The 27,170-nt window shown below is 55.9% G+C and overlaps 9 protein-coding genes across 9 annotated transcripts; 3 read left to right on the plus strand and 6 right to left on the minus strand.

Moving 5' to 3' along the window:
* Positions 1 to 331: 331 nt before the first annotated feature.
* On the plus strand, positions 332 to 3,376 carry E0L32_000072 (uncharacterized protein; the record flags this gene model as incomplete). Its single annotated transcript, XM_031141901.1, has 1 exon — positions 332 to 3,376. One exon carries the CDS (start codon positions 332 to 334, stop codon positions 3,374 to 3,376), a length of 3,045 nt encoding a protein of 1,014 aa, XP_030997449.1.
* Positions 3,377 to 3,767: 391 nt separating this feature from the next.
* E0L32_000073 (uncharacterized protein) lies at positions 3,768 to 5,109 on the minus strand (the record flags this gene model as incomplete). The annotated part of the gene is made up of 3 exons (XM_031142010.1): positions 3,768 to 4,714; positions 4,780 to 4,861; positions 4,924 to 5,109. 3 exons carry the CDS (start codon positions 5,107 to 5,109, stop codon positions 3,768 to 3,770), a joined length of 1,215 nt encoding a protein of 404 aa, XP_030997450.1.
* Positions 5,110 to 5,701: 592 nt separating this feature from the next.
* E0L32_000074 (uncharacterized protein) lies at positions 5,702 to 6,297 on the plus strand (the record flags this gene model as incomplete). Its single annotated transcript, XM_031142121.1, has 3 exons — positions 5,702 to 5,798; positions 5,854 to 5,912; positions 5,980 to 6,297. The coding sequence occupies 3 exons, from the start codon at positions 5,702 to 5,704 to the stop codon at positions 6,295 to 6,297; spliced, it is 474 nt and encodes a 157-aa protein (XP_030997451.1).
* A 303-nt stretch (positions 6,298 to 6,600) lies between these two features.
* E0L32_000075 (uncharacterized protein) lies at positions 6,601 to 7,053 on the minus strand (the record flags this gene model as incomplete). Its single annotated transcript, XM_031142232.1, has 1 exon — positions 6,601 to 7,053. One exon carries the CDS (start codon positions 7,051 to 7,053, stop codon positions 6,601 to 6,603), a length of 453 nt encoding a protein of 150 aa, XP_030997452.1.
* Positions 7,054 to 7,916: 863 nt separating this feature from the next.
* Positions 7,917 to 9,935, minus strand: E0L32_000076 (uncharacterized protein; the record flags this gene model as incomplete). Its single annotated transcript, XM_031142342.1, has 3 exons — positions 7,917 to 9,328; positions 9,409 to 9,607; positions 9,774 to 9,935. The coding sequence occupies 3 exons, from the start codon at positions 9,933 to 9,935 to the stop codon at positions 7,917 to 7,919; spliced, it is 1,773 nt and encodes a 590-aa protein (XP_030997453.1).
* Positions 9,936 to 11,792: 1,857 nt separating this feature from the next.
* E0L32_000077 (uncharacterized protein) lies at positions 11,793 to 13,780 on the minus strand (the record flags this gene model as incomplete). The annotated part of the gene is made up of 6 exons (XM_031142453.1): positions 11,793 to 12,359; positions 12,440 to 12,889; positions 12,961 to 13,065; positions 13,129 to 13,204; positions 13,278 to 13,430; positions 13,500 to 13,780. The coding sequence occupies 6 exons, from the start codon at positions 13,778 to 13,780 to the stop codon at positions 11,793 to 11,795; spliced, it is 1,632 nt and encodes a 543-aa protein (XP_030997454.1).
* A 1,626-nt stretch (positions 13,781 to 15,406) lies between these two features.
* E0L32_000078 (uncharacterized protein) lies at positions 15,407 to 17,509 on the minus strand (the record flags this gene model as incomplete). The annotated part of the gene is made up of 1 exon (XM_031142564.1): positions 15,407 to 17,509. The coding sequence occupies one exon, from the start codon at positions 17,507 to 17,509 to the stop codon at positions 15,407 to 15,409; it is 2,103 nt and encodes a 700-aa protein (XP_030997455.1).
* Positions 17,510 to 19,224: 1,715 nt separating this feature from the next.
* Positions 19,225 to 20,773, minus strand: E0L32_000079 (uncharacterized protein; the record flags this gene model as incomplete). Its single annotated transcript, XM_031142675.1, has 6 exons — positions 19,225 to 19,272; positions 19,328 to 19,501; positions 19,561 to 19,910; positions 20,021 to 20,593; positions 20,666 to 20,695; positions 20,752 to 20,773. The coding sequence occupies 6 exons, from the start codon at positions 20,771 to 20,773 to the stop codon at positions 19,225 to 19,227; spliced, it is 1,197 nt and encodes a 398-aa protein (XP_030997456.1).
* A 1,412-nt stretch (positions 20,774 to 22,185) lies between these two features.
* E0L32_000080 (uncharacterized protein) lies at positions 22,186 to 23,530 on the plus strand (the record flags this gene model as incomplete). Its single annotated transcript, XM_031142786.1, has 3 exons — positions 22,186 to 22,651; positions 22,737 to 23,157; positions 23,356 to 23,530. 3 exons carry the CDS (start codon positions 22,186 to 22,188, stop codon positions 23,528 to 23,530), a joined length of 1,062 nt encoding a protein of 353 aa, XP_030997457.1.
* Between the last annotated feature and the right edge of the window lie 3,640 nt (positions 23,531 to 27,170).

Here is a 27,170-nt window from a genome sequence, read left to right on the forward strand (position 1 = left end):
TCATCCCTGAGAAGGCGTCCGGACCTGACGGGGCTCTGGCCTTTAAACTCTGCCTTCGTTGAAACAACTGCGTACCCATGCCAAGTTGCGGATGCGATGGAGACTTGCCCGGGACGTTTGTAAATCGTTATTCCTGATTCGCAACGCTGTAGCTAGCTCCGTTTCCGCCTCCCACGACACGCGCAGCGCACACAAGCATCATGGCGGGCATCGAGCAGCTCGAGATACACAGCAAGGTTCGTATGCCGTCGACTTCCCGCCGGCCACGACGCCCACAGACAGCAAGGTTCTACATCAGGCGCGTAGCACACACAAGGACACAGAGCTAACCATGAAATATTCACCACATGTAGTCCTACATTGTGCGATGGGTCAAGGTCGACGAAGGGCATACCATCTCGTGGAGCGTTCAGCCGCACAAGAAGTCGATGTAAGCATGACTCGCCCGCAGCCTGCTCTTCCCAGCATGCGGCCAGAACCACGACATGAACTGACATGGGTCGCGCGCAACAGCAACTTTGGCATCGTCAAGCACCCCGGCACCGGAGGCACCAACTATACCTTGGACCAGACCGAGTTCAGCACCCCTGACCAGTCCCTCGACGGCGCCAGCGAGACTAAGCCGGGCCTCTTCGCAAAGAGGGATGCCAGCAATGCCCAGGAGCAGCTGGGCAAGAAGGGGTTCATACCCGTCAAGTGGCATGGCAAATGCGAGGCCGATAAGGTTTCCATGGGCACTTATGATGTGCCCCCGGGCAAGGGCGGCATGTTTGGGCTCGTCTTCGACAACACCTTTTCCAAGCAGACGTCCAAAAACGCGACCTTCGTCCTATTGACATATCCAACCGGCGCGCCACCGCAGACGGCGCATCACCTACCTAACCTCCAGACCGGACCCAACGCCAACGCGAGCAAGACGAGCCTGGGGAAGCACAACAGCCCGAGGCTCGGTGCCGTTGCCTCCGAGTCGGTCGACAGCTTCCACAGCCATCATATGAACGGGCGACCCGGGACCTCTGCCGCAACCTCGATGAAGTCGTCTGCACCTGCCAATTACCACGTCGGCATCTTGCACAAGCGGCGCCGAAAGAAGGGCCAGGGTTATGCGCGGCGGTTCTTCTCCCTCGACTACGTCACCTGCACCCTCTCATACTATCACAACCGCAACTCCTCAGCCCTGCGCGGTGCCATACCTCTCAGTCTCGCTGCTATTGCAGCAGATGAGCGGAGGCGGGAGATCAGCATCGACTCTGGCGCGGAGGTCTGGCACCTGCGAGCTTCAAACGCAAAGGAGTTCACCGAGTGGGCGCACGCTCTAGAGAGGGCAAGTCGAGTCGCGCGGGGCCTGGAGGAAGTACATGAGCCGTCTCCCGAGAGACTGCAGGTTAGGCGGTCGGTGCAGAGCCCGCCAAACAACTCGCAAGAGGAGGATAGGGAGTGGCAACAGGTCGAGGCGCTGGTGAGTCGCATTGTCGGCACCCGAGATGCGCTACGGCGCTTGTGCAAGGACATTGGGGCGCAGAAGCATGCGCAGCCGAACAGCTCTACCCTATCGCCTGCCTCGGCCACGCCGACGGTCGTCGAGGATTCGGACAGCTACTTCCAGCCGGCCCCTGAGCAGAAGCGGCCCTTCTGGAGGCGCAAGTCGAGCGCGACGCCCCTCGGCCCCCCGGTCGCTACGCCGCCCGCGTCTTCGACGTTGACCGTACCATCGCCGGGGACTGCCCCTTCGCGGAATTCCTCTCGGCACTCAAGAAAGCCCTCCCGTAACAGTTTTCAAGAGGAGCGTACCGTGCAGGACCACTGCAATGCGCTCTTGGTTGACCTTGACTCTGTGGTCCACGAATTCTCGAATCTCTTGTCCAATAGCAAGCGCCGCCGGATGCCTCTCCCCGGCTCCGCCGTTTCCAGAAAGAGCATGGACTCAACGTCGACCGATGAGTTCTTTGACGCAGCCGAGGGAGATGCAGATCGGTCGCAGCTTCTCATGATCGATCACCAAAGCGAAGAGGATACTCCTGGTTCGGACGTCGAGAATGACATGGGCAACGATGACGACTCGTCTGTCTCTTCGGTGGAAGACGAGGAGGAGATGACCAGCAAGAACGACGAGAAGAGTCTCTTCCCTAGCAAACCCAAAACGCTCACACCCCTACCAATCACCGACCAGATCCAACGCCGTACCACTATACCACCAGCAACGGTCCTGCCGCCCAGTCTCATCGCGTTCGTACGCAAGAACGTCGGCAAGGATCTGTCCACCATCTCGATGCCCGTGTCCGCCAACGAACCACTCTCACTCCTGCAGCGCACGGCAGAGCAGATGGAATACGCTCACCTGCTCAACGAGGCGGCCAAGCAGAAGAACCCGAGAGATCGTCTCCTCTACGTCGCCGCCTTTGCCGTGACATACTTTTCCAACGGCCGGGCCAAGGAGCGCGCCATCCGCAAGCCCTTCAACCCTTTGTTGGGCGAGACGTTCGAGCTCGTGCAGTCCGAGACTGAGGTCCCCGGCGGCATGCGCCTCCTCGTCGAAAAGGTCTCGCACCGGCCCGTCCGGCTGGCGATGCAGGCCGACTCGGCGCTCTGGTCCTTCTCACAGGCGCCCGCGCCGACGCAGAAGTTCTGGGGCAAGTCGGCCGAGCTGACGACCGAGGGCCGGATCCGGCTGTCGCTGCGGCTCGCCGACGGCAGCGGCGGCGAGGAGCACTACTCGTGGACGGTGGCGACCATGTTCCTGCGCAACGTGGTCATGGGCGAGAAGTACGTCGAGCCCGTGGGCAGCACTACCGTCACCAACGAGAGCACGGGCGCGAAAGCCGTCATCGAGTTCCGCTCCAAGGGCATGTTTGGCGGCCGCGGCGAGGACGTGCACGTCGAGGCGCTCAACCCGGACGGCAGCCCCGCCGGCGCCACGCTGGCGGGCACGTGGACGCAGAGCCTCAAGACGCACCACTCGCAGCACCACCACCACCTGCACAACCAGGAGGTCTGGCGCGCGGGCCGGCTCGTCGACAACGCGGCGAGCGTGTACGGCCTGACGGCCTTTGCCGCCGCGCTCAACGAGATCACGCCGCTCGAGCGGGGGCGCCTGCCGCCGACGGACTCGCGCCTGCGGCCGGACCAGCGCCTCGCCGAGGAGGGCAGGCTCGACGAGGCCGAGGCGTGGAAGACGAGGCTCGAGGAGGCGCAGCGGGCGCGGCGCCGGCAGCTCGAGGAGAAGGGCGCCGAGCACCGCGCGCGGTGGTTCGTGCGGGTCGCGCAGGGGGCTGACGGGGACGAGGTGTGGAAGCTGCGCACGGGCAAGGACGGGTACTGGGAGGAGAGGGCCCGCGGGGCCGGGTGGAGCGGCGTGGAGGATATCTTTGACGCGTGATGATGAAGAGAGTGAGAATGGGGGACTCTGTTGTAGAGCGAGAGAAAGTGTGTGGATGATCATTTGGTGTGTTTGGAGCCATGATATGGCTGTCTTGGTTTCTTGTTAATAAGCCTACACGCTATGCGGACGATAGGAGTTGAAGAAGAAGAGGTCGAGAGAGCGCTCGCTGTTGACTTGACTCTTTTTCAGATAATAGATGTCTTCTCTCACACAACATTCCTGCACTCTTGCAAGTCATGATTAGTTTTGAAGTGAGAGAATCTCTATCGTCATGCGCGTCTTTGCTACTTTTACATGTCGAACCACTCTACAACAGGCTGTAATATCTAACCCCCCAACTTTATTGAGCTACACCCGTCGTTCTCATTCTTTAATAAACCATCCAGAGCTACAATACTCCCGACATGATACTCTGCATCGGCACGCCCCAGTACCACCCGGCCACCGCCATGGCGCCAAAGCTCATCGTAAAGGCCATGAGGAAGTTGACGTCGTTGTTGTCCAGCAGGTCCCAGCCGCTCTCGACGACGCGGCTCGGCTCGCCGTCGCCAAAGCTCGCCCGCCGGTGCTTGTCGTGGGCGTCGTACCGGTGGGCGCGGGCCTCGTGCTCCTCCTCGGCGTCGGCGTCGGCCACGGCCGACTCGTCCTGCGCGCGGGGCACGGCGTGCTTGCCCTCGCCCGACAGCAGGGCGGCCTTGATCTCGGCGCGCCGGGCCGTGTGCGTCTCGCGGGTGCTGCTGCTGACGCCGGCGGCGGCGGGCGGGGGCGAGACGAGCACGCGGGCGCCGCCCTCGCCCTCGACGATGCGGCCCGTGCGGGTGTCGCGCACGGAGCGCTGGAAGACGGCGCCGAGGAAGGAGTCGGCGAGGCTGCCGAGGACGCCCCACAGGGTCAGGAACCACATGAGCTCGCGCTTGCGGGAGCCCGTCCAGACGGAAGCGGCGTCGCCGCCGCCGAGGCGGCCGGCCGTGTCGCCGGTGCAGAAGGGCAGGAAGAGCATGGAGGCGGTGACGACGATCATGGAGCCGAGGAGGCCCGCCGCGAGGCCCGTCGGGGTGACGCCGCCGTTGGTGCCGCGGGGCACGCGCCGCAGGGTCGGCGAGGTGATGAGGCGGGGCGACTCGCGGGCGAGGATGCCGAGCTCCGAGGAGAAGGTGTCGGCGGCGACGCAGGCGTAGTTGGCGATGATGCCGACGACGAGGAGGTCGCCGCCCCACGAGTAGCAGATGGTGCCGGCGTCCTTGGCGTCCGGCCTGAGTAGGGCGGCCTGGCGCTGGTGCAGCTGGTGGGCATGGAGGAGGATGAGGATGGAGGCCGTGAGGGAGTTGGCAAAGACTGGGGGTGTTGTTGTTAGCTGTCTCGCCGTTGCTGAGAGGCTCGTCATGATGGTAGAAACTCACCTTGGACATGAGTACGCGGGCCTTCCTTTCCGGAAGTGCCCTTAGACTTCACGGTGAGATGGGCCTTGACGTCTTCTTTGATCTGCGAGGGCCCATGAGCTTTTTGTTGCATGCAAGGAGCGGCGGGTTGGTTTAATGACGTACATGGGTGACCCTCGTGCCGGCCAAGAAGAAGACAGCGAGCAGGACAAAAGGGAGGTTCCACGGGTGCAGAGCATGTACAATAGCCGTGGCCGTAGCAGCGACTATACCCAGCGGCGTCAGACTCTTTTTGCTCCAGGCGCGGTAGATGAGGGCTACCGTCGCCGGGACAGCATACACGGCCTTCATGATGAGGGCGCGGGGGACTACCGGATGTCGGATCCGTGTGTAGTTCGAGTTTCACGACAAGGAACCTTTGCTGCAGACAGGAGCTAGGCACAATGAACACCGCTTATGAGATAAGAGGCCGCCTCCCGAACAATATCTCAACAGAGTCAACAGAGTATCTCGCAGATTGCGTGCTGGGTGAGAATGGCCACGCGACAGTGTCCACGAGATGAAAGTTGGACCCTGCTGACGGGACGGGCGTCAGCATGATGCGGCTTTGGCGGGCTTCGGCCAGGAGTGGAGAGCTCTAGCGTGGAGAAACGGGCTGTCACAGGCTATTTCAGGTACCCGCACCGTCATCAAAAAATCTTATCGATAAGGAATGTCTCCCACCACCAACCAGCCCAGGCGCGTCATGGCTTCGTGATAGTGGAAGGAAAGTGAGCAAACGCGACTGCTGATTGATTGACCCAAACTCGCTTTCAGTCTCGGTGCGGCAGCGCAGAACATCTTCCTCTCGGGTATTTGCGATCGCAAAATCTCGAGTTTCGAAATTCATCTCACTATCAACTCAAGCGCAACTTTGGTACCTTTGAAGTCGCACCTACCCACCATGCCGAAGCTCGAGAGGAAGCGCGCAGCGCGATCCATGTCGGAGGAGGATGGCGACGACAACGTCCAGGTCAAGAAGAAAGCCAAGGCGACGTCTGGTGAGCTCTGTCCACCCCAGCTTCAGCCCGGACATTTGTACTGACATTTTGACAGTCGCGAGCTCCGGTGGCGTTGCGAGCGGCAAGGACAACGAGGGCAACCCCTTCTGGGAGGTAAGCTAGCTACTACCGATTTCCGACTTGTAACTTGACTTGAAAATCCGCCTGACAAACCCATCAGCTCTCTCGCATGCGCCGCGTCGGCGTCTCCAAGTTCAGGAACAACACACTCATCAACATCCGCGAGTACTACGAGAACGACGGCGAGCTGAAGCCCGGCAAGAAGGGCATCTCCCTCTCCATCGAACAGTATAAGGCGCTGCTCAAGGCCATCCCCGCCATCAACGCGGAGCTGCGCAGCCAGGGCCAGCCGGTCGACGACGTCGCCGCCGGAGAGGAGGGAGCCGAGGCCGCCGAGAAGCTGCCCAAGAAGAAAAAGGCAAAGTCGCCCGTCAAGAAGGCCAACATCGAGGCCACTAGTGATGAGGACTCGGAGTGAGGGCTGTATTCTTGCGAACCTGGAAGGAGGGGAGGGGAAGGGGTTCACGACTGTAACATAATGCGCGCGCGCGGAAAAACACTGGTCAGGGGTTTGTTTCTGCGATGACTTCACACGGTTTTGCAGGTGCTGAGCACCAAAGGGGCACGGCGTACGGTTGATTTGTCGATCTGATTCTCGGAAGGGCATGAACATGCATGGGGCGAAATAGTTGGCCGTCACCTGGCCGCTGAGTCTATTCTGATCCAAGGAAATACATCTGAACTTTCAATCATGATGTTCGCCTTCGAGATTTACTCGCCCTCACTCTATCTTCGCTAAGCCTGCATCTGCTCCGCAATCCTCCTTCTTAGACGACCGCTTCAAGGCCACCCCAAACGTCTCGTGCAGCGCATCCCAAGCATCGTAAGGGTCGTCGACATCGTGCACCGCTTTTCGAACGGCATCGTCGACCCAGAAATCGAGGAGGCAACGGGCCAACCGAGAACGGCGTACCAGATCCCTGTGTTCCTCGAGTTCCTTGCGATACATCTCCACACCGGTCATGGTATCGTTTGCAAAAAAGATATAGTCTGTGATCTGCGGTTCCTCGGCAAGGACCTCCGTATTGCGAAGAATGTAACCAAGGCCCTTGGCCCTGGCAATAACCTCGATGTCTCTGGCCCACTTGAGAAAGGCCTCCCTCGTATCTTGGAGCCTCAAGACCTGCACGCCTATTTTCGCTCCGAGCATCTTGATGTCAGTGAAGTCGCTCATTCTTGACAGCAAGTGGTTTGATTCGGTTTCCAAAAGTTTCTGTGAGTCGAAATGTAAATGCTTGACCTCTACACAGGCTCATGCTCGTTTAAATAGCCATCCTCCCCAGTACTCACAAAGACATTGACACTCCACTCCGTCTTTGTCTACTGACAATGCAGCTGCTCCCACTCTAAACAGTCTGTTCAAGAATCAGCCGCCCTTGCTTTCACGTAACAATACCAGCTCGGTGTCCAAGAAAGAAACCTTCTCGTCCATGGTAGCGTACCCAACAAAGTGAGAGTGCATTGTCATTCTGTAGAGTCGACCGCCCAAGGTCCAAAGAAAGCAACATGTTATGACACAACTGTAGCACAGCGTCCCTACAACCCTTCATGAACATCACAAAGGAAATCATTCTCCTTGCCTGCGAAGCCTCCAAGGCAACTTGTCCTGGCACCCCTGATCTCGAATTACCACCCAATCCCATCCTCATCAAGAGCCTGCCTCAAGGCTGGATACCAGCTCCCTTGGAGTCGGGCAGCTGGAGCACCATCGAGCTAAAACAGGTCGAATTCGCTAATCTCGTCTACTTGCCCTTGAAATTGTCCTCCTTCTCACCTCCTCCAGGTCCTCCCTCGCGATATCATCGTTCACCCGTGCCGCGCCCTAAATCCCTGAAAGCATAGGCTCCTGTGTATTTCAATTTTGACAGGCACCTGCCTTGCCAGTAGCTATGCACTCTTGATGGATTGGAATCAAGGCTAGTATTCAATTGGTCTTATCCCAAACTATTGCTTTGGTGAGCCATGACTGGTTTCTTGGCTTCTATGGCAAGTAATTGAGGGATGAACTAGATACATGGAGCTCTTGTCATGCCTGCCTTAGCTTTCTCGAGATGGGTTCGACTGTTTGCGGTCTTGTGCCAACACGCCAGGCGAATCGGGCCTGTCCTGCGACACAGCCTTCTCCTGATCCAGAACAGCGGAGGGGCTCTCGTCCTCGACGATGTGGCCGTTCTCGATGTGGGCGTTGGCCCTGGGACCGGTGTAGTAGAATCTGCCGCGCGCGTACCAGTAAACAGTGGCGATGAGCATGACAAACACAAGAATGACACTTGCATAATTCATCTGGTTCCCCATGTCAGTGTGAAGGGCCCTTTCTAGAGTTGCAATGATAGATGGTCTTACATTCAGAGCGGTGACAGGCATCACCGTCGGCAGGACGAAGATGACCGACACAAAGACGGTCCAGACCACAGCCCATACGTTGATGGCGAAACTCGCGCCCCCTAGGTGCCACGGACCACGCTCAAACCTGTTGAAGGCAAGCTTGCATGCAATTGGGATGACGTAGGACCAGTCGAGCGCGATCGAGCAAAGGTTGAAGATGGCCGAGATGGTGGTGACACTGCCGAGGCCGATGAGGTTGATCAGAATGCAAATGAGCGTGTACAGCCACACGGCAAGCACCGGCGTGTCAGTGCGCTTCCAGATCTTGTACCAAATGCGCCAGCCAGGCAGCATCTCGTCGCGAGCGAACGCCCAGACCGTGCGGGACCCGGCCTGCAGGGCCGTGATGCAGACAAAGTTCATGATGATAAATGCCGCCACGGTAAAGAAGATAGAAGCACCTTTGCCCATCACATTATAGAAGAGCTGGGCAACAGGCTGCCCAATAGGGCTTGCAAGGAGCTCCGCCGGGTCCCCCATCGTGAAAACAAGCACGATGTTGTACAGCCACCCAACCACATATGTGAAGGTCAGGGCAGAAGCGATAGCCCATGGTACTGTCTTTGCTGGATTCCGAACTTCCTCAGCAATGTGTGCAGCCGCGTCGTAGTCTGTCATCGTCCAGCTGACAGATAAAAAGCCAAATAGAAATGAGAAGCCTGGGGGAGACCATCCAGAGCTCGACTCGACATGGGTGAAGGCATACTCGGCTGTATGCTTGTCCTTCTGCATCACCAACAAAGTGATGAGGAGTGCTAACAGCACAGTAATATGAAAGGCAGCATATGTTTTAGCAAATTGATGCAGCCATTTGGTGTTGAGGCTGTTGATGAGGCCGTGGAAGATGGAGAGTCCGGTCATCACGGCGATCACATGGCCCTGGGTTGGGAAGTAGGTGAAGTCTGAGCTGATTGACACAGCGGCTAACAGCATCTGAGCAGCTCCATACGAGGACGAAGCGCTGCCACAGATCTGGCCAATGAGATTGAGCCAGCCATCAATCCAGGCGATGATGGGGACGTATTTCGGAGGGGCCAGATATTTGATCGTGAAGTACATCGCGCCTTTGAAAAACGAACACCTCGCGTTAGAAGCCACAACAAAAACACGCCAGCACACAAAAGATTCGTCGCAGAGGGCACACCTGAGGTAGGATACGCAGAAGCGATCTCGGCAATGGAGTAGGCAATGCACAGGGCGCCCAGGCCGGAGATGAGCCAGCACCAGACGGCCGAGGCAGCGCCACCCGCGCTCAGCGGGTACGAGAAGGTCGTCATGACCGTGCCAAAGAGGCCCGAGATACTCAGGGCAAAGCTGAACAGCGACCATAATGAGAAGTGGCGCTTGAATACCTGTTCACGGCGGCGGGCGGAGAGACAGTCCGGGGCCATTGGTCAGAAACTGCTTTCTTTTGCTCTGGAGGGAGTGTCGCGTGCGCATGCATCGCGCGGCGCAAACAGAGGGTCCGGACGGAAGAGAAAGACGATTCAAGAAGTCGAAGAAACTCACGGGCGCATATCCCATGGCGGCCAACTCCCTGTCGGAGTCGTTGGCATCGTCGCTGCTGAGGCCCGGGGCGTCGGGGTCGGCGCGCTTCGAGAGTACGGGTTCGCCGGCCGGCGCAAAGCCGGTAGTCATGCTACCGACGCCGTCTCGGTCGGAGGTAGCCATAATTCTTTGCTGTTTATAGAGCAATGACAAACAATGCGGGATCACACACAATCACCCATGCGCATCAGGAGAGAGCGGAGAGCACGCGGCAGTGTCACGAAGGTCTGTCAACGAGAAGTCCAAATCTCGGAGAGGGTTCTCTGCTTGCTGTTTGAACAAAACAAACGGAAAGAGAGCAAAGGACGGGAATGGAAAAGAAAAGAGAGGAAGAGATGGAGGTGACGGGCCATCCTGGGGAACGGAACGACCCCATCTTAACGCAGTGGGCTTCCGCCAGAGTTTTCCGTCTAAAACTGGACTCTGCCCACGAGAACACGATACGGCAGGTACCAAATCTGGCACGCCGTTGCCGTCCGTACGAAGGGAAGTACTGCTGCTTCTGGAAGTAGCAGCCTGTTTCTGGTGGAGGTGGAGAGGGTAGATACAAGGAACAAGGATACATCAGCCACCAGCTCGGTGGGCAAGAGCGGCGCCGCTCTGCAACAACAAATGAGAGGAAGGCAAGCGGAAAAAGAGATTTGCAGCCAGCCCTGGAAGGTAACAAGCAACGACGCCAGCGTTGGAGAGGAATCCGCCCCGAGGCCTGGGACCCGCATCGGTGCACCACACGGCCGCTACGGCGCTGCTTAGCGTTCGCGTCGGGGTGCCATCATCTTTCTGTCGTCCAATGGCCAATGGCCCTTGCTGGAAATGGTGCTCACTACCAGCTTCTCTCCTGCGTCCCGGTCCTCTTCGTCTCTTCTACCCCAGTGCTTCTTATCATCTATTCCCCCATAAAGCGGGCAGCGTTGCCTCTCTCTGGGGGTCCCTGGAGACCATGGAAAGATGGAAAGATAACAAGCAAGCAAAGCCCTCCTGCAAGATTGCAACCATGTCCCACTTTCCAGTTTCTGACAGGGGGTTGACTGGCGTCACGGACGAGCTGCAAGTACAACCAGATGGCTTTTCCGAATCTTGATCAAGCTCGGGATGGCCGATCAAGATTGCAACCTCACCACACACACACCGAAAGGTTCTCCAGCTGCCCACCTGTATGCAGGATTCTGTGCTTCATTGAGCACAAGGGTGGGAAGTCAAGAAGGTACATGGTTCTGAGAGAGGGGATGATCAGCGATCACCGCTCACTGGTACATTGCATGGGGTCGTGGGGTCTCCTCGGCCTGTTATCATTGGCACACCGTCCCAAACGCTGTTTTCTAGCGTTGTCTTGCCATGGCCCTGCTGTCAAACAACCGAGTCTTTGGTCAGAAAGTGTGTAATTGGCTTTTTTTTTTGGTTTCATTCTGTTTGCGAACAATCCATGGGAAGTTCCAAAAGGCTCATTCCGTGGAGGACAAAGCTTGTCAGACCGTAACAGTGTCGGAGAGTCCAAGCCAGGAACCCGTACGAAGTACAAACATCCAGATCCTCGGCGACCTTCACTTGAAATAGCGCCAAGCAGAAAGCTCCTCTCCACTGCCGTGCCGCCCAGACGCTTTTCCTAGGCCAAAAGGCTTGATCAACATTGGCAGCGAATCCCGTGGCGTCGTTTGTATGGGTACGTCAACCTCGTTTCAACTTTTTTGTTAACTCCCTGATTCTGCATAGCGGCGGGCACACTACGGGCTAATGAACCCACAAGGTTCTGTTGTGTCTCTTGGCAACATCCAATCAGAAATGTCATGTTTTGAGAGAGCTATTGGTATTACCTCAAGGCCTTACATATTGACAGTGAGTAAGGTAGGGCCAGTTCGCATTGTCTCTCTCCCCTTCTACCAAACCAGCGCCAAGCAACAAACAAACTCAAGGGCACATCTTTCCAACCTGAAGCCAAGCATCACAATGTGACCATTCCTCCTCTCTCCCTCACTGACGCACTCACACCTTGAACCGGAACCCGTGCTGCGCCGCCTGGCCCGGCGCCGCGTTGATCGCGCCCTCGACAAAGATGCCCTGCTCGAGCTTGCGGTTGAGCCGCACGAGCATGAAGCGCAGCACCGTCGCCGCGGCGATGGCGATCACGCTCGTGACGCAGTTGACCGCGAACGCCACGGCGAAGCGCGGCTTGGCCGAGTTGGGGTACATGTAGCTCGCGTAGATGCTGCTGCAGTTGGACACGGCGTTGATGAAGGCCAGCGCCGCCGCGCGCTTGGCCGGCGGCCGCGGCAGCGTGTTGCTGATCCACGCCAGCGCCACGACGTAGCCCGTGTACACGCCGGGGACCATGAGCATCATGGCCACGTAGCGCGGCGCCGTGGCCGTCGTGCACGCGGCCAGGATGAAGGCGACCACCGAGACGCAGAGCGGCAGCACGATGTGGAAGTAGCGCTCCCCCGTGCGGTCGGCGTGGTAGGCGTTGGCGTAGCTGGTGATGACGGCCAGGACGTACGGCGGCGACGTCAGCAGCAGCGTCTCGACGTTGCCGTAGTTGAGCGTGGCGACGACCTAGTTTTCCTGCGTGTTAGCAGTGCATCCGTGTGCGTCGTGGACAGAAAGTGTCGAGGTCGAGATGTTTTCCGACTTACAGTAGGGAAGAAGTTGGTCACGCTGCCGCTGGCCACGCAGCCAAAGAGCAGCACCAGCAGCACGTACGTCTTGACGTCGGAGAAGGCCATCTTGGCGCCCTGCCAAAAGGTCTGGTGCTTGCTGTCGACCCAGTCGTCCTCGCCGATGTCCTCGGCCAGGCGCCACGCCGCCAGCAGGCGCTCCTCCTCGGTCAGCCACGACGTCGTGCGCGGGAAGTTGGGCAGGACGAAGTAGCAGATGACGGCGATGGCGATGGTGACGGCGCCCTCGATGATGAAGAGCCACTTCCACGCCCGCAGTCCGCCCGAACCGTTCATGCCGCTGGTGATGCCCGCGGCGATGAGGCCCGAGAAGGCGCCCGAGAGCAGCGACCCGGAGTACAGGATGGCCGTGCGCAGGCCGAGCTCCTTGCGGGTGTACCAGCAGGACAAGTAGTAGAGACAGCCGGGCTGCGAATACTGTCAGCTTTGTCGCAGAGTTTCTCCCGCTCTCTCTCCGCCAGTGAGATGGTATTGCTTACAAAATACGCAGCCTCGATGAAACCAAGGAAGAACCGAATGGCGTAGAGACCACCGACGGTCTTGCAGCCGGCGGTCGCAGCAGAAATCGCGCCCCAAACGATCATCTATCAAGCTCCTTGTCAACACATGTTGAGTCTTTGGTATATGTGTACTTGGCAGTGGCTTACGCATGTCGGCAAGTAGATAGCTGGCTTTCCAGTCTTGTTGAGAAACAAGTTGGACGGGATTTGCATCAAGACGTAACTACACAGTTGATCAGTACAAGCAGCAACTAAAACGTCCTTGCAAGGCAGTACGTACCCGACAAATAAGATACTAACAGCCGTCTATATCACGTATCAAGCACTTGCCTGTCAGCAACTCTGGTCTTGGTTTCATGTCGAATGACGGTTGACTTGCCTGGAACTCGGAAGACGCCAGAGGGATATCCTTCTCGATATCGGCCAGACGGGTAGCAGCGATGTTGTTCCTGAATCCGAAGATCGGTTGTCAACAAACCCTGCGCACCGAATCCTAATAGGTTAGAAGAAAGACGCACCGGTCAATGTAATTCATGATGTACATGATGATAACAGCGGGCATCAGCCTCAGGTCTATCTTCCATCTGAGTCTCTTCTCCATCTCCAGCCTATCCTCCATCGACATGTGCCTCAGGAACTCGGGGGCCTGCATGCCGGCCGCCTCCTCCATGGCCACAGCAGGCTTCTGCCCTTCCCCGCCGTCGTGTCCATTGTGTGCGTGGTGGAGCTCGGGCGAAGTCTCGAGCTCGTCGAGCCTGTCGTGCTTGGAGTCGTCCGCCAGTGGTGCCACGGTTGCCATTGCACAAGTGTTAACGGGCAGTCCGTACAAAAGAATTGGACAAAAAGAGTAGGGTATAAGTGAAGCTTTTCTCAGTAAGCCTAGTCAATGGGCAGAGTATCACAGACAAAAAAAGTCCTTCCGATATTTACAGTGTCCTATGACAGTCAGGAAGGATCTACAGAGTACTCGGACGTCACAGGCGGGCAAACGACTACTTTTCTACCGTAACCAGAAACATAACAATACAATCAGCCTTTTCTCATCGAGCCAGCGCACGAGCATCTCCCTTCTTGCGCATCCGTCTACAGTTCCACTCTACCTGCTACCCCTCATCCAAAAGGCATTGGTCATTGCAGATCCGAGTTTCGCGACAGCGTCTCATTGGGCGCGACAGGTCTGGGGTGGTCGGAGTCGCGGTAACATAACCCGGCAAAGTCTCTTTTGCCTTTTCCCCCATCCACCAGGCTTCCTTCACTCCCTTCTTGCTCCTTACGGAACCAAGCCACTGACGAGTGTATCGTCTATTTTGCGGGGATGGGGGATGGGGGAGGCCAGGTGATTGTCATAATTGTGGAGTGCGGATCTCTCCTCCATGAACTGCTAGTCGGGGAAGCAGGCGGAGTTTGTTTTCTACTTGTACCTTAAGTTTTTACTGGGGAAAATGTTCTCTCCAGGACAACCTATTGGGGATATGCGCGAAGCTCTACCTCCCAATCCGACACCGAAACGTGCAGAGAGCGTGGTCCTCTAGGAGCTGTACCCATGGGCTTGTCATGGTTACATGGCTCCGGAGTGACATTGTACCACGGAATAAAGATGCCTCGGTTCCCTCTCCACCGCGATGCCCGAGTTCACTCCGGTCGTAAATCCACATATCATCAGGCCATCCAGCCCCATCTTGAGAGAGCTTCCAAAGATGTGATGTTCCTTGAACAGCCACGACGGCTTCCCTCACTAACCCCAGAGTCATCTAGTGTCGTGTGTCCTGCTCAACTCCACGTCATACTTGGAAATGCCGGCACGCTAAGTAGCGAGGTGGTGGGTATTACCGCCCTAGAGGTCTTGGCCGTAGGAAATGGTTGCGATGCAAAGACGACACCGCATTTGAAGAGACATCGTCCGAGCATTGGTTGGGAATGTCAGTTGGAAATGTCAATTTTTGCTCAGAAAGGAGAGTTGGCGTAGTTTGAGCCCACTACAAATATTCTTCGTCATGTGCTCAGTTAATTCTGCATTACTGCCATCTATCATGTTACCTTCGGTCAGGGGTTGGCCTGAAGGCCCCATCCATTCCAGTTGAATAATATCCACAAACGACCTACGTACAGTCAGGCTTGGATCTAAATATTACAACCCCAACAAAACCTCGAGCACAAGAACAATAGCAGTTGTTCCTTCTAGTCCAGATATAGACAACAGAGCTCTGATCAAGTAGCCCTGGCTGTGAAAATAATGACTGAGAAGAGTGGGATCGTGGCCCGATATAAGAGACAAGACTTCCTGGGTTTTGACAAAAATGAATACATCCAAACCCTGAACAAAAATATCAGCATCCAAGAAAAGAAAGTAGAAAACCTCATGTTAACCGAAAACAAAATAATCAATGTTTTCGCAATCTTGAACATCCGGAGCGAAGCCGAGAGATCATGCCTCATGTTTCTCATAGTCAGGCGCACCGTGGCTCTCGGCCTTCGCGACACCAGCACCAGCTTGCGTTTCCAGTGTTGCTCTTGGTGCCGGTTCTTGTTGCGAGATGCTTGTGCTTCGATTACTGCTTGCTAAGGTGGAGGCAGCCGCTGAGGACCTTGGAATGCCGCCTTCCGTTGAGCTTGCATTGCGATCACTTGTAACGGGGTCGCCAGAGCCCGGCAGGTTGGCTGGTTCCCTGGCGGTAACATTGGCAACAGTCTCAGTGTTTGAAACCTCCGCAGTGTTTCTCTCAAAGCCAGGCTGCGAAGGGTCGTTGGTCGAAACTGGACCTTCTTGAGTGGTTTGGAGTTGTGTAGACTTGGCGGCGGGATTGTTCCGGACCAGTCCCGGGCATGCCCCCTTCTCGTATCGCCGTTGCTGTCGCTGTCGGCACTTCCGCGCGTACTCAGGGTTGGCGGCTTTGAACTCTTCATGCCACCGCTCCCAATTGATTTGCCCTGCCGTATCTGGTTGTTTCGGACGTGGTGGGGGTCTAGGTCCTGGGCCGGCGCCGATGCTGTTGGCTACTGGATTCGTAAGGCCCATCATAGGCAGAGCAGGTTGCGCCAGTGCAACAGGTTGTACTGGCGGGAGAGGCACAAGTTGCGGCACATGGGTCTGCGGGAGGTATGGTGTAGAAAGGATGGGAGGAAGTGACCCTGGAGTTGGGGTCAAGAGCCCATATGTGACGGGCTGTGGAGCGGCATATGGCAAGGCCTGAAGCGGAGGAGCCAAGACATAAGAGCTTTGGGTTGCTCCAGGAAAAGGGCCAGCTTGGATATCGTTCTGCAGCACGGGCAGAGCATTGGAATTCGTAGGGAAAGAAGGCTGAGTTGACAAATCGATCCTGCAAGGATTGTCGAGCAGGCTCGGCATTATACCAGGCCCGGTTTCTGCGGTTGCGTTGTATTGGGAATACTCTTGAGTCGTTGGTTGCTGAAAAAGATCCATCGCTAGAGGAAGACGAGACGGTTTCTCAAGGACTGTTCCTGCGATTGTGGCTGGGCCAGTTTGGTGGAAGCAGAACTCGGACGCTCTGGGGTTCAACCGTCCGCAAGTTGAAGATAGGCCCTGCTTGTCCATCTTCTTTGCATTTCGAAGACGATTCACTATCTCCTCAAACCGACCACGCTCAGTACTCGTCAAAGGCTGGATATGGTGGTCCTTGTGAGGGGACTTTTCGACGTGATTATCAGAGTGGCGGCATTCAACAATTGCTGGATCCTGCACGCTGATATTGTGAGGCCTCCCTGCCTTGCCTGCCTCGTTTGAATATTCGTCACTGGCCTGGGACGCAGTACCAGGCATAAGTTCTTTGTTATCTATGAGAGGCGTGGGCTGGATCGCTCTCGAGGTTTCCTGATACTGATCGGGCGAGCTTCGAGCATAGATCTCAGCCAAAGGCTCTCGTTGCGTCTGGGAAACGAATCGTGGGGTTTTCTCGGACTGAGACGATGCCGACTCTCGTGAAGGCTGGCGGCTGTGTCCATGTTGCCGGCTTTGAACATCGCTTTCCAGACCTGTCTCATCCTGGACATCATCGATTTCAATGACGGAAGGTTCAGGAGAACTGGAGAAGTGTGTGCTCGCGTTCCTGATCTCCACCCAGAAGCCATCTTTATGCCTCGAGTCTGCAAAAACTGGTTCCAAGTCAAACGCCATGCGTGTATGCTCCCGACAGCCATCAGACCAGGTGAGATTTCTGAGTCTTGTCAGCCTGCCCGGCACAAACTTCTTTGAGACAGTTCCTTGGACCCTGGCCGGATCAACGGTTTGATGATGGCTTGTATCGATTGCTGGAACGACATTCTCTTTTTGAAAACCTTCATGCATCGATTTGTTATCTGTTTCGGAAGACCCGTCACTCTGTCTGTGATGTTCATCTGTTCGAGACCTGCGTACTGGATAATTGTTGACCGCCATATGGTAGGAAGGAAACGACTCTCTCGGAAATAATTTGGCTCGACCTCTACTCGCTCGAGAATGTTGACCATCGACTGGTAGGCCAGCAGCAGCAGCGAACTGGTGCCAGATTTGTGAGGAGTCCTTCGTCGACATGACTGACGAGTTCCAGGTGTGTGACGGTGAAACCCGAATTCTTTGAGAGACGACGTGTTGTGCCTCGTTTGAGAATAAGATATTTCGACCGGTGGAACACAAAAGTCGTAGGCTTTTGACAGAGACCGTGGACTGTTTAGTACGCAGAGTGCTATTGACTTGTCAACCTCTGACCCGAGAGCTGAGGACCGAATATGCTCGGCTGCTCGTAATGTTTCCAAGGCCCGATCTGACACCCGAGGAATTCGGAGCTCTCTGGACGCAACGGATCAAAGGGTGGGTAGAGAGAAGAATAACACTCACGTTCAGTCAAATAATTGCAAGTTCCGGTATGGTTCGAAGAAACCACCTGATAGCTAGCCTTTCTTGGCTGAGATGCAATGTCAGGAAGCCGGATTCCAAAGTCGTCAGACGATAGCCAGCTTGATGCAGTTCGATATCAGCTTGTCCACGATCGACAAGGTGTTGGGCAATGAGGCTCTCGTAGTAGTTTCAAGGAGTTGATAGGCGGCCAAGGAGGAAGAGACTGTTTGCTCACGGCAATATCCAAAAAAGCCTCTCAAGAGCGAAGAGACGGAGGTCGTAACGCTCTGCGCGTGGAGTCCAGAGTATCTAGAGAGCAATGATTCCGCTGGTGTTGTCGACACGCTCCTCTGTTGGTTTGTTATATCGCTGGGGCGAAGAGAAAATCTCGCTGGTGGAAAGGGGTCTGTCGCCTCGAGGCTTCTCACAGCTCGGCAAGCAGTGATCTGAACCTCGAAGCTGGCTCCGAAGTGCTTGATGGCTACCGGATCATCTACCGAAGGGGGAGAAGCAGATCGACCAGGGGGCCAAAAACGACGAACAGATGCTTTCAATGATCACACGCTGGCTGGATTGAAGGGGACGTTGGTGTTCGTGGCTACTTAGGTCGATCTAGGAGGAGGGCCAAGAGACCTGCTTGAAAGACGCACTCAACTCGGCAGCTGCACTAGATTTGAAGAAGGCACGATGTTCTAATCAGGAAACTATGCTCAGCACAACATCTCTCTGGTTTATTGCACCTCATTTTCAACGAGGACCAAGAGCGACTGACGCGCACTTGCCCCGACCAGCACACGGATCGAGAATCCTTACAAAAAGTCCTACGGGCTTATCAACGCGCGCATTTGTGGCATCGCCACTTTGGCACCAAAGTGCCCCTTCACAGATACACACCTAGGTATTAATGATGGTCTTTTTGAGGGATTTCTCGTCCTCAGTGGGTTGGGCCTGAAATGTCGAATGCGAAACACTCAACATCGCCAACAAAGTCTGTCTCATTGCCCCTGGCCTATTTTGCGAGGCGCCACTGCTCTCCTCTTTGATCTGCTGTATGGTAGGCATCCCACGATGAGGGGCAAGAGCAAAGCCCTAACAATCAGTCGTCCCTCCAGTCCAGGAATGAGCACGTCAGAGGCCAAATCTTGCTCAGGTAGGTAGTCTGGACCAAAGATGTTTTGATTTTGGGACCTGGAAAAGTACATGTATGAAACGACGGAGTGGAAGCATCGAACACATGGAACACGGGGCCTGCAGACTTGATATGAGTTCTAGAACTTGTTCACCGGTGTTCCCCATCTCCCACATCACTATACCTCCAAAAGAATAACTGCACATATTCCACGCTAAATAGAAAATGTGTCAATCTGCGCAGCCGACATCGCAGTGGGGAAATGAGACTGGTCATTCTTGCTTCACATGGTCTGGTTGACCTGGCCTGACATGTAGGCGCTGAAGGCTTTCTACAGAGATTGTCAGTACGCTGGGATGTGTCAGAGAAGCAAACGAGGAGCTTACCGCGTTTCTGGTCTGAAGGAATACAGTCCCAGGTCCTGTAAACTTGCAGACAAGGCCTTCCCCTGAGGCTAGCCCAGAAATGATGCCGCCCGAGGCAACTCGCTCGAGGATGTACTTCGTGTTCCACGCAACGAGATGGCCATTATCCACGATATATTTCTCGCCGTCGGCCAGCTATTTCTAGAGTTAGCGGGGGTGACAATTTGTGGGCACTTGTGGTCTTGAAGGCTTACATCTTTGCGAATGATGGCCCCGAAGCTTGTGAGCCATAGCAGACCTGTCCCACCTATCCTGTACACCCACATGCCCTCGCCACTGAACATGGCCTTTCCAATACCTTGCCGCTTGTATTCCTTGGTGACACCTTGAGTCGAGGCGAGATACCCGTCATGGCCTACAGACCAAGACTCCTTGCCTGTGAGCCGAAGGCTGGTGATATCACCTAGCATGGGGGGTCCGAGCAGCAGTTCTCCCGGGCCCGTGAAAGTTGAACTGCCCATCTCACCACCAGCCACCAGTTTCTTCATACTGAATTTGTATTGACCCTTGAGGTGGATCGATGGCGACATGGCAATCATGGTTCCTGGTATCAAGGTCAGCTTCCTGTTGGCGGATATTGTAGCAAGAGTTGTCCAAAACTGGACGGTGAGAGAAGTAGAGGCAGAGTGATAAACTACCAGAGGGCCGACATACCTGGCTTCGCATCGAGAGGACAATTGATTGCGAGCTGAATCGTGAGGATCGTGTTACAGTCCCGATGGCTAATTCGGTAACTACCTCCGTTGAAGGTCCCGACATCGTCGACTGTCGCACTTGCACCAACGAAGTGGCCTGCCGGAGGAGCCCCGGACTGCAGGTTGGCAGGGTTGCTGGTGTCAAGTGGGGAGTCGTCCTCATGCTGGGTCTTCTCCGGAGGGTAGCCTGCTCCAGGCGGTCCAGAATACTGCGGCGGTCCCGAGAGCGAACCAGTCTGAGACGTCTGCGAAGGCGTCCTGCCGTGCATGGCAAGTGTGGTCTGCTGACCGGGCTGGAGATGGGCCTGCTGCTGCGGAGGTGGTGAGAACTGAGCTTGCTGCTGGGGCGGGAGCGGATAAGATGGCGTGGAGGACTGAGGAGGCGGCGTAGGCGTGGGACCTGACTGAGGCGGAGGAGGATAAGTCCTGCCCGGGCTCGAGCCTTGTTGAGGCGGCGGGGGATATGAGAAGTTGGTCCTGTTGGCCGGCGGGCTTTGGGGAGGTGGTGGATAGCTCTGCTGGTGCGGGGGAGCTTGACATCCACGGAGTGAAATCAGTCCATGTTCTATAACTTCTCATAACTCCAACGTGGAAGTTGACATACCGGCAGCCTGCTGGGGTGCGCCAGGCGGAGCTGCGCATTGTGTTAGTGGCTAATTTGCAGGTGAATACCGGGCTTAGGAGCCTTACGGGGATAATAGTGCGCAGACATAACGGCGATAGCTTCCCAAGTGTGTTGCTACTAGGGGAAAAAGTCACAGAGGGAAGATGGATATGATGCGAAAGAGTGATCTTGTCGTGTTGCGCTCAGCCGTGCTGTATTTCTTTGTCAACAGCCGGTCTGTTGGAGGAAGCTGCCCCGCACTTACATCTCTTGGCAGCTGGGTATGAGCTTTCCTTGCTTCAATGAGTGAGTTGTAAACACAGTTGATGGCAGGCCCCAAGATCGCGATAGTTGGAGGAGGTTTACTCAAAGCGCAGCTTGATGAGCGTGGTGGTTATGCGCAGACATCAAGAGAACTCCCGCCTGATGAGAGTCGGGAGATATAAAGAGGATGAGGAGCTACCCGTGGCCGCAGCACCCGCTGTGCATGCGGTTCGATTTGATGTTACGGCTCGCTGCTGACAGCCATTCAGGAGCTTGGCGCACCAGGAAGAGGCTGTGCTAAATTTAGGCGAGAGGTGCGCTGTGCCAATCAGCAGAGCTGACGCCGGGATCATCAACCAGGGTGAGCTTGGAGAGCTCCTCATCAGGCGCGGGCCATCAAGAAGTCGGCGCTTAGCAAAGGGGCCACCTCGGGCTTGGCTGTGTTGAAGAAAATACTCACGTATTGTCTGTACTCCGTATGCTGCACTTAACTAAGCATATGAAAGGCATCCCGATGACTTATGTCCATTCTCCAGGCCCAGCAACCTCACCTGGCATCGCAGCATTCACTATCCTGAACGCTGGGCTTCCTCGGTGTCTCGCTCTTTCATCGCTGGAGCACGCTATGCGCACAAAATAACTGCGCAGAAGGGTGCTAGGACGAGAGAGAGGATTCATCACCAAGAGATTTTCTATTATTATCATTGATGTTCATGCCCTTGTCCTCTGAACATCAAATCGACTCGACTCGCCCAGGCCTGAGCGGAGACCCAATGCACGGGCCACCTTGTCATGGGCCGGCTCTCGGGACCCTGGAAAGCGCCGGCCAATCAGGATGCATCCCTGGCCAAAAGCTCCCGGATTGCATCACGATGCGTCGAGAGCCCGTCCTAAAAATTTACATCGCATGACCAGGAGCCATTGCTTCGTCTCAACAAACAGCAGCCAGGCATGATTATTTGCATCATCCTCCGGGTGCCTTGATACCTCTTGCGATCAACATCCAACTGCTCTGCTCTTATCTTTCCGGCAACGCTTCCGGCAATAAGCGGAACTCTCGGCCCAGCTGACGCACTCGCGTGATCCGGGGACAGAAGCTCGCAGAACACAGATTCCTGCGGCCTATGCTTCCAAGGAGAACTAAAGTCGCATTCGAACACCGAGGGCGATACTTCGACCGCTTACACCTGTAGTACCAAACCACCCTCCCTTTTCGCGAACGCGCACGGCCTGCCGGTCTCTAAATCTCGGTCACGATGGCAACGCTACGAAGCTATCTCGGCGCATTTCGAGCGATCATCGAAGGGGGCGGTGGCCTTTCGCGACCCCATCTTCAAAAGGACTTGAGGCAAACATGGAGGCGATCCTTCACTAGTAGCCATGTGGCGAAAGCCTGGCTTCAGCAGGCACGATTCAGAAGTGGGAGGCTCGGACCGTCTGCGGCCAAGGGCATGTTCAGCGATGCTGCACAGTTCAGCAGGGCCAGACAGTCGGGATCGACATTTACAAGCCCCTTGCGGCGAATGTTTCACTCCTCCAAGTCGAGGTGGTCGCAGGCCGCCCCAAATGCAGAGGCCACCCAGTCACTCTCGCTGGGCCAGCGCTTGAAGAAGCTCTCAAGAGAGTACGGGTGGTCTGCTGTTGGCGTCTACTTTGCCCTGAGCGTGTTGGACTTCCCATTCTGTTTCCTGCTTGTAAGAGCGGTGGGCACGGACAGGATCGGTAAGTTCCTCCTGGTGAATTTCTGCCGCAGAGAAGTATTTGTCATGATGTGCGGATGGTTGCTAATACGAACATCGCGCTCTAGCTGAACTCGAGGAGTGGGTGATGGGCAATGTCTCCAAAGTCATCCCGCAAGGGGTCAAGGACTGGTGGCATGAGTACCGCGGGGCCCTCAAGACCGCAGAAGCCAAGGAGCTTGGGGACAACAGGATCAGCGAAGACATCGAGAAGGCAGGTTGGGGCGTCAAGGAGGCGCAGGAGGCGCACAAATCGGAAGCTAGTAAGCATTCACCGTACCCCCTAGACAATCTCGTCGAGCGCGGCGTCGCTAACTGCTGCACAGGTCTGGCCACCCAGCTAGCTTTAGCCTACGCTATTCACAAGAGCTTCATCTTCCTCCGAGTCCCCCTCACCGCTGCCATCACCCCCAAGGTGGTCAAGGTCTTGCGCTCATGGGGTTGGCAGATCGGCAAGCGCCCCGTAAAGGCTGCAAAGGCTGCAAAGCGGTAAGATCCGTCTGTATATCATCAAAGAATGGGTTGTCTTGGGCTTGTACGATCAACGCAACACGTGGCGGGGATTTGGAATCGACGCATAGCATGGCTGCATAGACACGGTAAAGGGGTCACTACTCATAGAAAACATACACTGTACACATAATTGTAGGCCGTTAATTCACTAAAGAGCACAACTGTGAGGCGCAGGATGGAGATTAACTCTTCCTACGACCTGACCGTTGGCGCCACGTTTCCTCTAGTCTCTGTTGGCGTCGATTGTTTGCCCATTGAGGAAGGAGATTGCGCTCTTGCGCCCGACTACTCGTCCTGTTTTATAGCCCGAAACCGCGGTGGCGCCTTTCTCGTGGCTCGCTATCTCTAGGGGATGTGACAAGATCTGAAGAACTGTTTCTTGGTGGAGGGTGAAGAGAACAGCTGCGACTAGCCACTCCTTTTTCAGGGTCTACTGTGAAGAGAAACAGACAGCGTCCATTAAAAGACACATAGTGCGGTGGTAGCCTGAGCTCCGGGCGTGCACCGTCGAAAATAAGGCGCTTTTGTCCAGAACGGAATATTGAACTCCGTGTGCAAGGGACCAGTCTAACGGCTCAAAGGAGCTCCTCTTCCAGCTCCCAGCACACACACACTCAGAGCAAGTGGAAGGACACCGGAATGTTCAAGAGGCAACAGATGCAAGCAAACAGACTTTGCAGTCTCGGTACGTCGACATGCGAGTTGGAGAGCTACTCATGAAGGAGGTGTGAAGACTAAGTTGGCTTCAGATCTTGCACCTCGGCCCGCAGGGAGATCGTAGCCATGACACGTCGTTTTGACCTGGCCAGGCTCCAGACTCGCCTTCCACACACCCCTTTTGCGGTCAGCCGCTTTATGCAAAACGAGATCAGTTGCCCATCCTTGAGCGTCCTTTTGAAAAAGCAGCATGTCCGTCCGACCTGCCATAATGCATGCAACTGGCCGCCATCCCTGAAATGGTGACGCAGCTTGTCAAGACCCCTGCTGAAATAAAGTTCAGGCTATGTAGGGCCAACTGGTCACGGTAGGCAGGGGCTCCCTGCACGCGCTGCTGGCAAAGGGTGGAAGCCTTGCCGCCCGCCGCTCGCTTGGGACTGTTACGAAGCACGCCATTCGTAAAACTGATCGGAATGCTGTCTCTAACTCACTTTTTTTCTCTTTTGTCCTTTTGCTCCCCAACAAGACCAATCCGGTCCATCGAGGCTTACCGTTCCGGGACTGACAGTGCGCTCTTGTCGCGTTCTAAGCGCCAGCCTGGAATGCATGTCTCTGGTTGAGGCACGCCGTTCCCCACGGACGGGTGGCCGGCACAAGCCACTCAGCCTCCGGGCTTGCGTGACCGCTCCCTGCGAACCGGCGTGCTCATGCCATCCCCGTCTTGTTCTCCTCGGCATTCTCAATTGGGGCTCACCGAAACGAGCAAAGGGGACGACAGTGGCGTGGTCTGGCAAAATCGCCGTCTCTCGCTTGCGGACAGCGCGCGCAGGGCCAGGGGGCTTTTGACCGTGCCGTAACTATCGATATTTAGCCTGGCCTGTCTGACTGGGAGGAGCGTTAGGCCGTTTATTGCAACAGTTCAGCTCGGGCGGACCAAGATGCCCAATTTTACAGAATCCTTCTAGATGCCACACAAAAGCCAAAGGCCCGCGGGGGCAGACGGCCTCTGTGCAGCGTGATATCCGCCTGGTGGCCCATTAAGAGGTAGTGTATTAAGATATTATTAAGATGGGATGCAACCACACCGAGGTGGGACGGCGCGTGCTCTACCGGGGACACTGACTCGATCTTGACATTCCATGTGGAAGCCACGGTCTATCAAAGCCTAAATGGTTCTCGTTGAAACTCGCACTGAGGGTGCGGTGCTACCTAGGTAGTTTGCAGACCCTCTTCATCTCCCCGGAACCCGAAGAGCTGTGCGCAGGGAGGAATCAGTCTTTGATATGCCGTGTGTTCGGAGTACATCGTACATGTAAGCGTTTGTGCGAAAAGGGTAGGAGGTCGGTGACAGGGATGAACCGAAAACTTTATTTTGCGCTCCGTGGATGTCGCCCAGTAGCCGATGCCCGGAACCAGCGAATTGCCCTGCAAAAACCCATGTCCTTCATGTTGTCTTTGATGCAAAGACAGGGGCACGGCCGGGGGCTGCCCACCCACGAACCAACGTTCCATGGATCAGACTGATCGTGGGCGAATGCGGCCGGTGTCGACCAACCGATTTGTGTTGACATCGTCATCATCACCAAGCCCGAGGTTTATCTGACGCTTTGCCCCCTCCTTTGCTGCTTTGCTGATCACTCACCGGGCTGGACGGACAATCTACAAGTAGGTATCTGCTCGAAACAAACACGAACCTGAGAGGGAACAAACTGTGTCTTCGACACGAGGACCAGCATAGGACCACCTTTTTTGACTTCGAAACCCATTCCTCTTGTGTCGGTCACTGTCTGAACCAACAAGCGGGTCGACATAGGTAGAATAACTAGAGGTACGGCTCTGTTCTTTCTCAGGGCTTACAAAGTTAGGTAGACAAACGCCAGAGCTTCGCCCGAACCCCCCACTTGGAACCTTCATCTTCACCACGTAGCGCCTCCTGTCCCTCACCAGACAGATCTCACAGGAGGACCAGTTGCACCTAGGCAGACACCAATGCATGCTTTTGCGAGACATGCAGCTGCCTGTCGATCCATGAGCGCAAGGGTGTTGCTTGCAGCCAAAACCTAATGCCTTGATTGTGACATGCTTATGCGTCGTTTGTCCGACCCAAGCCCGGAGCAGCAAGCAGACGAAGAATGCATGACCTGGAGTGTGGTGAGCAGTGTCGTAGCAAACGACAGACAAGCAAACATCCAGCAGGCCCTCACATCATATGCAGCTTTACGAAGATATTTACAACGGCAAGGGCGGAGAGAAGTGAACGAATGACCTCTTCCCAAAGATGCCAGCCACGCTGGTTCCGGCAGACTCAAAGAAGGTTTAGCGATCAATTCCAATGGTTTGGCCCCCTACTCCGTACAGTACAAGAATGCGAACAAGCAAGCCAAAGTTTAAAAAGAAAGGGCACGGTGTGGATCTCGGAGGTGGTGGACATTTGGTAGCTAGAGGTCCGGCGTACCGAGTTCACAGTAAGCCTGGCCGGTTCGGTTTGGTATTTTTGAGTGAGATCGCCGGTTGTTCCCCGTGCGCACGCGTGAGCACACGCCGGGCTCCTGGCTCTCGCAAGTAAGGTAGGTACCTACTCGAAGTTGGGTAGGCATTGTGCTGGTTCAACGACTCGACAGGCCACTTGCCTACCCACGGTTCGCGTTTCAGAAGTCTGGGTCAACGTCCACTCGGCCTTTCTCTGACCGTCTGGTACCCAACGCCCACTCGCCTCCTCCCGCGCGCGTGTGACGAAGCCGTCCAATGTCCGGATGCATGAAGATGTGGCTGGTCACCGCACCAAAGATGAGAATTGACAAACCTTAGCGTTCCAAGCGAGGGCCACCAGAGGGGGAGAGAGGAGCAGAAGCGAGATCATGACAACAGCACATGCATGCCTGGGTCGACGTAGCCTCCACGCTGCTGTTCCAAGGAGTAGTTAGACGAGGATCTGTCTCCCTTCCTTTGGGGGCGACGGCGAGATGGAGGGGCTCATAAGACCATACCGTTGACTTGACCGTTCGCCTTTCTTAGCACCGTCTGGCCACAGCAGAACGGTGGTCACACCTCATGCGACGACGGAAGCACTCAGGCCTTCCAGCGGGTTTCTAGCCCCGATCGAAGCGCCCATTCTCTCCGTCCCGGGCCAAACGGGGACACTGTACTCCGTACGCCCTTTCATAGCTACCTACCTATTGCACTTTGGTCAAGTATTTTACCCCTTCACACCCTCTTCCCGAAGCTAGAGCGAGAGCCGGTCGAGGTCTGGGTGGCAGGTGGTCAGGTAGAGTTGACTTTGAGCTACGGACACTTTGGAAAAGTTAACGCGCGACCCACCCGGCCAAATCCAA

This window comes from Thyridium curvatum (genome assembly GCF_004353045.1).
Source record: "Thyridium curvatum strain D216 chromosome Unknown NODE_1_length_1224711_cov_81.814160, whole genome shotgun sequence".
Classification (NCBI taxonomy): Eukaryota; Fungi; Ascomycota; class Sordariomycetes; order Thyridiales; family Thyridiaceae; genus Thyridium; species Thyridium curvatum.